Below are 12,833 nucleotides of genomic sequence, written 5' to 3' on the forward strand. Positions count from 1 at the left end.
GGGTCTTAAGGTCCCATCTTTCTTTTTCACGAAAAAGAAGTCCGCTCCAGCGGTAGAGCTGGAAGGTCGAATGAATCCGCGATGAAGGTTGTCCTTGATATACTCTGACATAGACTGTGTCTCTGGTAGCGAGAGAGGGTATACCCGGCCCCTAGGAGGGTTTTTGCCAGGTAGTAAATCTATGGGACAATCCCATGTCCGATGAGGTGGCAGGCATTCAGATTGCGCCTTATCGAACACGTCAGCGAACGGGGCATACTGTGGAGGAAGACCCGGAGGACCAGGTGTTATAGATGATCTGTTGATTTTGAGTGGTACCACTCGGGTTAGGCATCTATGATGACAATCCGGGCCCCAGGATGTGACTTGGGGAGTACTCCAATCAACTTGTGGTGAATGAAGCTGAAGCCATGGAAGGCCAAGAACGATGGGACTAGTAGTAGCAGAAAGGACCAGCAAAGAGATTTTCTCTCGGTGTAAGGCTCCAATTTGATGGGTCAAAGGAGTCGTACAGTGGGTGATAAGTCCATTAATGATGCGAGAGCCGTCTATAGCGGTGACCGCTATGGCGGTTTTTAACGGGGCCACTGGTAGGAACCACTGGTTAACAAGAGCACTGGAGATAAAGTTGCCGGCAGCGCCGGAATCCAGAAGTGCTTGAGAGATAAAAGATTTGGTGGCTGAGAAGATGGTAACATCAAATGCACACACTTTGGAATCCATAGAAGATGGAGAGGAGTCCAGGGACCCTAACCTTACCTCTCCAGAACTGGTTAGGGCCTGGTATTTCCCGACTTCTTAGGACATGAGTTCAGGCTGTGAGTAGGGTCAGCACAATAGATGCAGAGTCTATTTTGTATTCGTCGATCCCTCTCTCTAGATGTTAACTTAGAACGTCCTACCTCCATGGGTTCCACTGGAGGAGGAAGATGACGAACTTGAGGTGATGGGCGAGTGAACCCCTTAGAGGTGCTTGTTCTTTCAGACTCCCTCTCACGGAATCTCATGTCTACCCTATGGCATAGGGAAATTAGATCGTCCAAGGAGGAGGGTAACTCTTGTGTGGTCAGTGCGTCTTTGATCTTATCCGTCAGACCCTGCCAGAAGGCAGCTATCAGGGCCTCGGTGTTCCACTGTAGTTCAGAGGCGAGTGTCCGAAACTGAATGACGTACTGGGCCACAGAGTGTGATCCTTGGCGTAGTTGGAGAATGCTGGAAGCCGCAGAGACAACGCGGCCAGGTTCATCGAAAATTTTGCGGAACGTGGAAATGAAGAGTGCACTATCCTCCAATAGGGGGTCATTTCTCTACCCACAGAGGGGAGGCCCACGCAAGAGCCTGTCCGGAAAACAGAGAAATGAGGTAGGCAATCTTGGCACGGTGAGTGGCAAAATGGTGAGGTTGAAGCTCGAAATGGAGAGAGCACTGATTCAAAAAACCTCTACACCTCTTGGGATCTCCATCATATTTTGAGGGAGTAGGCAGGTGTAGCGTGGAAGCAGTAGACACCTGGGATGGCACTGGGTAAGGAGAAGGCGCTTGAGGTTCAACAGTCGCTGAAACAGTTTGTAGAGGAACTCCTCGGGTGGCCAGAGTATGGAAACACTGGAACAGATGTTGCTGCCAAACATCCTGTTGTTCTACCCGAGTGATCAGATGCTGCAGCATCTCCTTAGCTGTTGGTTCCAATCCTGGGTCTGTCATGGCCTGATCTTACTGTCACGGGCACTAGGAGTTGCTTACCCGAGTTTCACCAGATGGAACTCTGCTAGAGAGGCAGGGTTATGGCACGCACCTCAAAGCAGGCAGGTGAATAATTGGAGCGACACAACAGCAGGAGAGTAGAGATAGTCTGAGGAAGTCAGCGACTTGCAGCTATGGTTAGAGGAAAGTCAGCGACTTGGAGCAGTAAACTGGAGGCTGAAGATAATGTAGACACGAGGAGTAGATGTAGATAGGTGATGGTAGGTAGAGGAGGAGTCAGTGGTCTGCGTACAGCAAGTTGTACCACTGCAGTGATGGGAAGAATAGTACTGGTGCAGGTAGGAAGCAGGGTAGTTGGTGGTCTGCGTTCAGCAAGTTGTACCACCACTATGGTGAGGAGTCTGGTCCAGGTGTAGGTAGGTAATAGGAGAGTCAGTGGTCTGCGTATAGCAAGTTGTACCACCGCTGTGATAGGAGGACTTGTCCAGGTGCGGGTAGGTAGCAGGGAAGTCAGTGGTCTGCGTGCAGCAAGTTGTACCACTACTGTGAGAAGGAATGAGGACTTGTCCAGGTGCAGGAGAGTGAAGTTGAAAGGCAAACTGTGGCTGTATGGAAACAGCGCGAGTAGAGCAATGTCTTGTGAGGCAGAGATGGAAGGCACAATGAATAGTCTGTATGGAGTAGATGCCTTGCAGGGAGGAGAAGCTGGTCACAGCAGATATGCACAATAACTCTAAGTAGTAGCGTGAGGGGATATCGTAGCTTGAGTGAAAGCTTGTCCTAAATGAAGCAATGCAGTAACACAGTCTATATGGGTACTTGTACCCTGTGCAGCAAACAACAATGGATACAACTGGTATGCGAGCAATAGGCAATAGTCAATAGTCAGTAGGGCATACCCAGTTGTGTAGATCTGGAATCAGCTAAGAAGTGAAGCGTTGTAGCGGTATGGGAACCGCCGCTGAGTTGAGCAGGGAGCAGTGTGGAGGCTGAAGCATGAGTAGAGCTGGAAGCAGTTTGGAAACTGTACACACAAGTAGAGCTGGAAGCAGTTTGGAAACTGCACACAGGAGTAGAGCTGGAAGCAGTTTGGAAACTGCACACAGGAGTAGAGCTGGAAGCAGTTTGGAAACTGCACACAGGAGTAGAGCTGGAAGCAGTTTGGAAACTGCACACAGGAGTAGAGCTGGAAGCAGTTTGGAAACTGCACACAGGAGTAGAGCTGGAAGCAGTTTGGAAACTGCACACAGGAGTAGAGCTGGAAGCAGTTTGGAAACTGCACACACCTATAGAAGTTCACTGGGAGTGAGACTTCAAGATCAGGCCCCTACCTAAGGCTGCAGGTGCCTTAAGTAGGGAGGGGTGATTGATCCATCAATCACATTAGTGGTCAGGTGCAGTTGTTAAAGAGACCTGCGCATGCCCAGTGCGACAGGATGGTGGACGGCCGCGGTTTCACACAGGTGTGAGCGGAAAAGATGGAGAACCACGTACCAGAGTGGAGGCACTCACACTCCGGTGAGTGACAGTCACCATCCAAAATGGCTGACTTGCCATGCTTTGTTACAAAGCATTTTGGCTCACAAGGCCTCACTTGCCAACAATGTGAAGTCAGTACAGACCCACAAAGCATGTTGGCTCACAAGGCCCATTACTCATTACAAGCAATATTAGCCAGTCCACCACAAATAGCTCTCTATTCAGCAGTTAACACACAATGTACACTGGCCAATTTTAACACATGGTATTTCACATAAAGCACCAATGTTTCCATGACCAAAACTTAACCAACAAAGAACCATGCATAGCACAAACGTCTCCATTTATATCAACAATCTATCCCAAACACAACAGGAAATTAAACTATGTATAGCATAAATGCTTTCATTTAAACCAACAATCTATCCCAACAAGGTATGCATTTATTTAACTCTGTCCATATCAATCCAATCACATTTACCATCTGTATTCAAACTTTCATTCTCATATACTCTACACATAATCATTCATTCCCATGTAACATTTATGTATCCATACTCACTCACCTTTTACTACATTCAAGCTCCATCATTCACACTAGCCAAAGCCTAGGGCCTGTTCACTTAGGAGCAAAAGCTGCATGTCCTCTCCGTCCGAGCACCAAGCATGAAGAGAGAGATTATTTCTCTCTGTACAGTAAAAGCCTTTCTTGTGGGCGGAGTCTAGAACCTGGCTACAGTCTTTCATATGTTAATTACTGGCCAACTGCTGAAAACCTGTTTAAGTATTTACAACTCATAGTCCCAGGTGGGGGGAGGATTTTTTCCTAGTCAGTGTGTTAATTCAATTGTAGCTGACTCTGTTATATGTTATAAAATGAAACATAAATAATAGATTATTTATGTACTCTTCATCAGTGTATCCATTCCTATTCTGCAGATCCTGGTAGCCAGCGCTTTATGCTTCTCAGCTAATCTTGGTTTCCTGGTATTGTGTATCCTAATCAGGGCCATCTTAACAACATTATGTGCCCCCAGGCAAAGCAGTGCTCCAGGGCCCCTAGATATAGATATAGATATAGATATATAGATGTATACAGATACAGATATAGATATAGATATATATAGTCATAAAGGTGGTCGTCGTGAAGGTGGGGGGGGGAGCAAGGTCTGCATTTAGGGTATAATCACTGAATAGCAGGCACTATTCAAATGTGGATAAAACCTTTATTGTCTTCAAATGTCAAATGTATGTCAATTTAAAGTATATGACAGTATATGCAATTTCCAGACTGATATTTCTATTTTAGGGATTTCCAGTGAAGTGATACTAAGGCCCAGTAGTGTTTCCCAGGAAGAATTACTGGATATTTTAAGCAAGTTAAGTGATGACTCCAGGGTCAGTGGTCTACTGGTACAATTACCATTACCAGGTAAGAAAAATGAATATATTTATTATACACATAGTTATTTTCAAATAAATATATGTTAGGTTTATTGCCATGTTTGATATTCTATTATATTGTTGTTCATGTTACCATCCTTTTCTGCAGAATTGTATTTTATGTTGGTGTACAAAAAATACTATTAGGTACTGTACTCTACATTACTGTGATAGCTTATAGCAAAGTAGTTACTAAGCAGGATATAATTCTACAAAAAGAACAAAGGAACTTTTCTCATCATTGGCTTGCGTTGGACATACTCCCATTTTTCTAGTGTAAATGATAAAAATTTGAACTGCGCATGACCACAAAGAGAGCGCTTGTATATGTCTGTAAAACTGCAGAGATGGAACGCGGGGGGGGGGGGGGGGGGGAGGCTGGAAGGGGTGGTCTATCGTAGGCTGAGTACTTTTAGACTTCCCTCACACAAATACGACTGGGACCAGCATGGAGATGCATGTACGCTTGTCAGGAGCCATCAGGGGTGCAGGGGGGGGGGGGGGAGTACTGATTACCGGGGTCCGGGTATGTCAGGAGGCGATATATGGTGATTCAATTAGCCATTCATTGAAAATCATTAACCAATACTACTCAATGGGGTAGATTTACTAAGCAGTGGTTTTATGTGCGCTTCACAAACCTCCACATGTCACATGCAGCTTCAGAGCCAAACCAATAAATTTACTAACCTGCTGTTTGGAGGCTGAAGACTCAAACCACATCCACAATGTGTCAAAGTTTGAAAAGTCCCAACCGCCAAACATAGGCTGTTTTTTTTTTAAGACATGATTCTGCTATGTGGCCTGTAAAAAACAGAAAAAACGATTTATTAGGGATTCAACATTGACTTTTTAAACATGGGATCAATAATAATTAATTTTTTAAGCAGCTAATATTAATTAATCGTTTTAGTAAGGATCCAATATAAATTGTGTATTTTATTACATGGGTGATATTACTTTAGTATTTTATAATGAGGCAATATTAATGCATGTGATTACGGGGGCAAAACAAAAACAGACATAGATCCTCTGCACTCACCATGTACAGACTGGGGTGCAAGAGGGGGTTGCCCACATTGTATAGACAAGAAAACAGGGACAGTCTGCACTCTCCAAACACATAATTAATGCTGTACCAATTACTGTTCTATATTAAAAACAGGGAATGTTAGTTCCACATATTGCAATATATGTTAAGCTGACCAACTCACGCTAAAGTCTTCCTATTCTGGTCAGTCCTAACATGTGCAGAGGATCTATGTATGTTTTTGTTTATACAATGTAAGTCCCATGACTCTTGCATCCCATTCTTTACATTAATTAATTCCAACTTGTGTCAGGTGAGTCCCAGGTCACCCATGGCTGCTAGTGCTAGGGAAAGTCTTGCCTTTAAAAGCTGTCTGCAGGTAAGCCTTAAGCCCAGATAAAATAGCATAGCATGTGATCAGGTTAGGACTGAACAGAATGGGAAGTCTTTGGCGTGAGCTGGTCAGCTTAACATATATTGCAATATGTGGAACTAACATTCCCTGTTTTTATTATAGAACAGTACTTGGTACAGCATTAATTATGTGTTTGGAGAGCGCAGAGTGTCCCTGTTTTCTCATTTAAAATGTTGACAATATTATTAGCCAAACCCTAACCCTATTCCTAACCCTAACCATACAATACTATCTACATTTGAATTTTCAAACTAATAATACTGTCAACGTTTGAATTGTCAACCTAATGTTGTAAACTTTCTGAATGTTGTCTGAATGAATATTTAACCATCGATGGCATATCGTTTAGTAGCAGATCATTTAGATTCCGTGAAGATGACATTAATTTAATGGGGAATGAAGAGACCAGAAATAGAGGCTTGTTAATTGTGGGGAGTAGAGTTAAATAGAGGAAGCTATTATAAATAACAGGGAATCAACAATGCTATGTAGATTGTGAGATAAAAGGAATTAGTGACAATATAATTATTAATGTTTATTTATACACTATAGCACCAATCCTATTACACAGCACTGCACAGAGAATATATAATATTTCACATCTGTTCCTGCTTTATTGGAGCTTACAATCTAAATTCTCTACCTCTCACACACAAACTAGGGTCCATTTTGAAAAAAGCCATTTAACCTACCACTATGTTTTTGGACTGTAGAGGAAACTGGAGCTTACAGAGTAAACCCATGCAAATATGGAGAGAACTTACAAACTCCACACAGTTATTTCCGTGGTTGGTATCAAACTTGTGATCCCAGTACTTCGGGACAGCAATGCTAACCACTGTGCCTCCATTCTGCCCCAATAGCTATATCACTCTATGAATATGAAGCAGAGTGAATGTTTAACTTACAATAGTAATCTTAAAGAACTAAGTGATAATAGTGTAATTTTAGCGTTTCTTATTAAGGGTATTTAATTCCATAATAAAGGTAGAGAGAGGAAGAAGCAAAAATGTTTCTTTGAAAGATCGTGTTAAACAAACAAGATAACACAGTCATAGAAACTTAATGAGCCCAAACATATTAAACAAGGTTTCTAACAACACAATCACTAACAATTTAATGACTCAATAATAATTGAGGCTCAAGGAATTTCTTATGAATACACCTTAGACTAAAGCAGACTGAGTCCCCAATGTTACATCTTATTAAGAGAAGCTTTATAAGACTATTAAAGTAGTGATTATAACCCTATTCAGTAGTTCTGATTATATTATTTTATTATTATATTGGTACACAAGTAAGAAAAAGACAGAATAAAGTCATGAAATAAAAATTTCCATTAGTCCCAACACTGACTTTCTGTGAAGTAATTCAGACCACAAATTGAGGTTAGGTGGGAAATAATATTCTATCCTTTGAGAATAGACTGTAATACATATTTTACACATTAATATCCAGAGACAGCAGTGAGCATAAGTTTTGGGGATAATGAGAAATAATAACTATCGGCATGAAAATAACAAACTTAATGCAATGATTGAGGTGACATAATAAACATCATTTCCATGAAAGTACTCACCGTGTCTGTGACTTGAATGTTACTAAAAGGGGTTAAACAGGATTTCAGCACTCAATTTTATACTCACCTGTCACACAGGCTAATGATTGAGCTGAATCACACCCCAAAGCTGTTCTCTCACATCCATGTACAACTTAATCATTTCCACCAACTATTGTATTAGTGCAATTGGAGGCTATAAGTCTGTTACACAAATGTACACGCTGGCACACACTAAATCACACAATGCTCTTTAGCCAACAACAAAATTCATACTCTAGCATTCATAGGATTACCAGGAATCAAAGGGTTAACACAGTTAAGCAATACTTCTCTTCTTAAAAAGCTTATGGAATTGATAGAGTAACAAACTTATTATATTTTAGATTAAATGTAAAAAAGCACAGGGCTTTGGATATCATAAAAACTACAAAATGCATTCAAAATAAATTAAATAATAGAAAATAAAAGGGGAAAAAATGACACAAAATAGAATACTTATGTAGTATAATCTGCATGCAAGGGGAATGGCAGAAGTGGACAGCTTCTCGTTTCGATTAATTCCTCAAAAGACTGACAACTTCTCCCTCCCTGACATGTCATTATAAGAAATCATGCAGTACATAGCCCCTCCTCTTTATGATGTCAGCCAAAGAAAATGAGTGTGAATGCTAAAAGGGTTTAGAACTCTAGTATTGTAATGGACTTTTTCATCAGAACTTCTTAAAAATATAAACTCTCTTCCCAGGAACATGGAAGAAATATAATTTCACAGTCACTAACCATCTACATGCCAAATATCAATGTGACATATTCATCTTAGAGGGAGATATATGATTTTACTTGTTTCAATGTACAGCTGCTATCTATACCTGCAACACCTCATGTAGCTCCTGTATTCTTAGATTGGCACAGAGATCTCCCAAAACATGAAATATGAAGAAGAGTGTTTTGAAGTCTCATAGTTTTGTCATGAAACATGGTGATCACTCTAGCAAGTCAGATCAGTTGCCTAGCAACAGTGGATGGCTTCCTTTCTCTGTCAGGCCGCAGTGGATTGCATCTTGACGTGCTAAGTGCTATGTGATCACCTCTCCATACCCAATTGATTCTTATGTCCTTTCCATTTCAAGTTACCATGGATTGCGCTCTATTTTGCCCAGGAATCTTTGATCACCACTACCTGTCAGATCATGTTACCAGCATTGTCTCCTGTCAGTAGGTTTCCTCATATGTTTGTTATGCAGTTGTCTCCCCCGCATGTCCATTCAGTTGCCAGGATTCTCCTTGCTAAGCGAAAGTAGTTATGCTAAGATCCGTAAGTCTGCTGCTGCACTTCAGACTGTTGCCTAGCAACCACATTAGCATCCTCTCAGCTCATGCAGCCGGTGACTCAGTGCATCAGTTGGCTGCTAGGTAAATAGCAACCAGCCTCTCATCAGCTCTCAGTCTGGCAGTGTCAGCCGTACAATTACAATCACACTCATGCACCTGATCACCCTGCAGTTCTGATTGGTGCTGCTACCTTTATAAGCCTTTTTCTGGCTTCATACCAATACTGTTGATAGTTCCTGCTTGTATCCTGACCTATTCTGTTATCAGTGTTTGACTCGGATTGTTTAAAGGATTCTGCTGTCTCCTCTACTCCTGACCCTTGACTTGTTAAATGCATATATATCTCTACCTGTCCTGGCCCCTGGCTTGTTTAAAGGAACAGCTGTCTTCTCTACTCCTGATATTGGCCTGTCTGTTTTTTTGCATTAACCCCTGCCTGTCTAATTCTCAGTTTGCAACACTACACCATCTGGTTGCTTGCTACCCCCAATTGTGTTCTGTCCACTCTATCAGGCAATTGTTAATCAACAACTACTACTACACGAGCTTAAGACTTGGGGGGACACTGAGTACTTTGGATAAGATCAAGTTCCTTGGAAAGGGGGCTGCTATAGATGAATATCTCGAGAAGTGATTCTAGTAGTAGAGGATCATATATACATTGCCCTTAACATGTTTATATGTAATACATAGGCCCTGTGTGAGGAATCATCAACATCAACATTTATAGTATGCAACTCATATTATTGGAAGCTGTAATTTATAATATTCCCTTATGCATATGGGATAGAGATGGTTAAGTTATATAATAAACCCACAAAAGGAAAATAGCATAGTACTCAATATATTGATTAAAATTTTGTGCAAATGAAACCATAACTATATAAAAGTCGTTATGGTAAAAATTTAGGTGTACAATAGAGATTAAAAACCAACAGAGTGTTACCCTACCATGTTTTAAATATTTTTTTCTTTTCTTTCACATCACTTTCCTATTTTAAAATATTTCCTTTGGTTTTAATCTAAGCCCTATTTATTGAGACCGGAGAAAAATTCTTCCTTGGATATTTCAGAAAATCACTGTATACCTGCCCAATGATATTTAAAGTGGTGATAATGCTCCTTGCTAGGGGAGTGCTAGGGATTTTGTAACAAGAAGCATGGAAGCAGTTTCTGGCACTCAAAATAATTGTGCTGTCTGCCAGTTGTATAAATGAATCTGCTGCCAACTGGAGACAATTAAACTACCATCAGCCAGCAGTGTTCATCAGTTTGAGAACTGGGGCTTAACTACAATGGTTGTGATAGCCTCTGCACTTTCTAGAACTAACAGATCTGGACCAACACCAGTGGTGAGAACTGGGGTCTACTTGCTTGCTATCAGATTGGGAATCTTGCATATTCAAGCAATCTAGTAGCTAGTAGCCATGTCTGAATGTGAATTGCACAGTAGCATATAGTACAACTAAGACACAGCACACTGGTGTCACAAGGCTCCAAACCATCCATATAAAACCAGAAATTTTAATAGGATTGTCAGCAAGCAAAAAGAGTTTGTAAGAGGTGAGTTGATACATTGAGAAAGATTCCAAAACACCACAAGGTGGCAGTAAATACTAGTGTAAAAACAATGCATGTGTCAAATTTTGCACATCTTAATTATACTGCAAAATTCTACCAGCTAAGTGCAATATCTCAATCAGGGCAAGAGTGAACTTAGTAATATTAGTAATATAGTAATTTGCACAGCCTCCTCTTTTAAAATGTTCATTACAGCAATTGACACTATTACATCAAAATGTTTGCTTGAGATGTTCATATACTGAAAGGTTTGAACTGTTTAACATAATACCTATAAGCAGTAATTTTAACAGCACCACTCAAAGAAAAGTGACTCTAAAGGTAACAGGTTTGTAATTGCGGAAAGGTGAAGTAACACAACAAATGAGATATGATTTGACCAATAAGTCGGACAATCATTTAATCTAATAATAAGCTTACTTAATTTTTAGAATTGTTACGTGAACACTCACATTTTACATGTTATCTTTACTTACTTACCCATATGAGTGCTATCTATATTAATTTCTTACACAGGGCAACACTTAAGAAACATCAGATTACCATAGACATGGAGTGAATTTTCTTCTCCACAATCTATAAAGTCATTTTGGTGTGCAGTCACAGCTAATAATATGTTTGATTACTTACCTGGAACTTATTGATACCACCTGTGACTGTTATAAAGAGTGCTTTTATGCTCATATCTACTCTTTACAAATCTTTATTTTACTTTTTAGTTATGTCATGATTGAGCGCACACTGGCATAATGCCTACTTTTCACTGGCATAGTTCTCTATACTGGCATTCAGCATAATTCTTCTCCCTCCTCAGCTCCTCCATACATTTATTTGAGAGGAGCACAGTGATTGTTTCATGCACTGACAAATAACATGGTCTGCTCCTTCTCCTCCTACATAAGTGTATGAAGAAGAGCTTTGGAGAAAAGAGGGCCGTATGTTAGTACAACTAGATAAATACCATTACTACAGTCTACAAAGTACTAACCACCCTAGATGTCTTAACCCTCATGTCCCTAAAGGTAGCCATGTGCGTTTGGTATCCCCTAAATGGGAGACAGCATACTTAAATCTATTGACTTTAGAACAATTACATGGAAATAACTTGTCGGAGGATTTGAATGCCATTGTTTGCTTTGGATCAATCACTTTGTCTTCCTGTGCCCCAGTCATCAACATAAATTGTAATCTATATTGGGCAAGGGAACTATGCTTTTAAATTCCAGTAAGCTCTACTAACAGATAGTGTGCATTTTTTACAGGTCATAATGTTAACACCCTGCTCTTTATCACCCTTATATAGTGCCTGTAATATTGTTGACTCTACTATGTCATTCCTTAAACTTTGTAGTTTTTAGGGCAATGATGGACAACCTGATACACTCGCTAATAAGTTAAAACAATACGTTTAATCAAAGAAAGAGACACCTATCTGTAATAGCACCTCAGTAGGCATATTAAATAAGTGTTACAAGCTATAACAATCAAATCTGTCAAAATTTAACAATAAAGCAGGAAGGTGGTTTGGGCCACAGGTGACAGCTCTGAGGGCTGTATGTGGCCCTAGAGCCCTTTGTTGCCCATCACTTTCTTAGGTTTACTGGTGAACTCATTGCCTGATATTTATGACTATGACTACTGCAAAGGAAATAAAAAGTAGCATTTCCCATAGCAACCAAATAAATTCTAAATCATTTTCCAGTTTGAAAACTGAAAGCAAACTAATTGCATCTCAGTGATGTCACATATGGACATGCTCACTTTCCTATTTTCTTATGTCATATCACAATGATGACGAATGCTCTTCAACTTCTCAAATTGTCCTTAACATGATTAAACGATTTGATAGACATTAACATTATTATTGATTATTAAAGTGCCAACATAATTTAGGGATGTATATATTAAGAAGTACATTTAGGACATTATAAAAATTACATTATTTTAACATTTGCATAACATTGAAACAGAGTAGGATTAAGAATTTGACGCTAGGACTGAGGACTTCAAAGGTCAGTGTTTCAGACTTCACAACTACCCAGTGAAGAGTGCACTAGATTTTTGAATATTCTTAGTATAAAACAAGTGAGGCATTCAAAAGGATGTCACTTGTTAAGTTATTTAATCGTGACTAGTTACTGCAGAAATAGCACAATTAATAGATAGCTGTGGAACAATTAAGTCAGGTAATAGATCAAGATATAATACTGTAAATTAATACTTTAGATAGAAATTGTATTATAGCCACTGGGTGGTGCTATCAGTTAATCTTAGAGATTAGTGTAATA

General features: G+C 40.1%; 1 protein-coding gene across 1 annotated transcript in view; it reads left to right on the plus strand.

Moving 5' to 3' along the window:
- MTHFD2L (methylenetetrahydrofolate dehydrogenase (NADP+ dependent) 2 like) overlaps window positions 1–12,833 on the plus strand; it is a 143,144-nt gene that overhangs the window by 22,793 nt on the left and 107,518 nt on the right. The window contains exon 4 of the mRNA XM_075189544.1: window positions 4,493–4,615. Within this exon, the coding sequence (XP_075045645.1) occupies window positions 4,493–4,615 (123 nt within the window). The remainder of the gene's footprint in view (window positions 1–4,492; window positions 4,616–12,833) is intronic.

The sequence above is a fragment of the Mixophyes fleayi genome, chromosome 1 (assembly GCF_038048845.1).
Source record: "Mixophyes fleayi isolate aMixFle1 chromosome 1, aMixFle1.hap1, whole genome shotgun sequence".
Taxonomy (NCBI): domain Eukaryota; kingdom Metazoa; phylum Chordata; class Amphibia; order Anura; family Limnodynastidae; genus Mixophyes; species Mixophyes fleayi.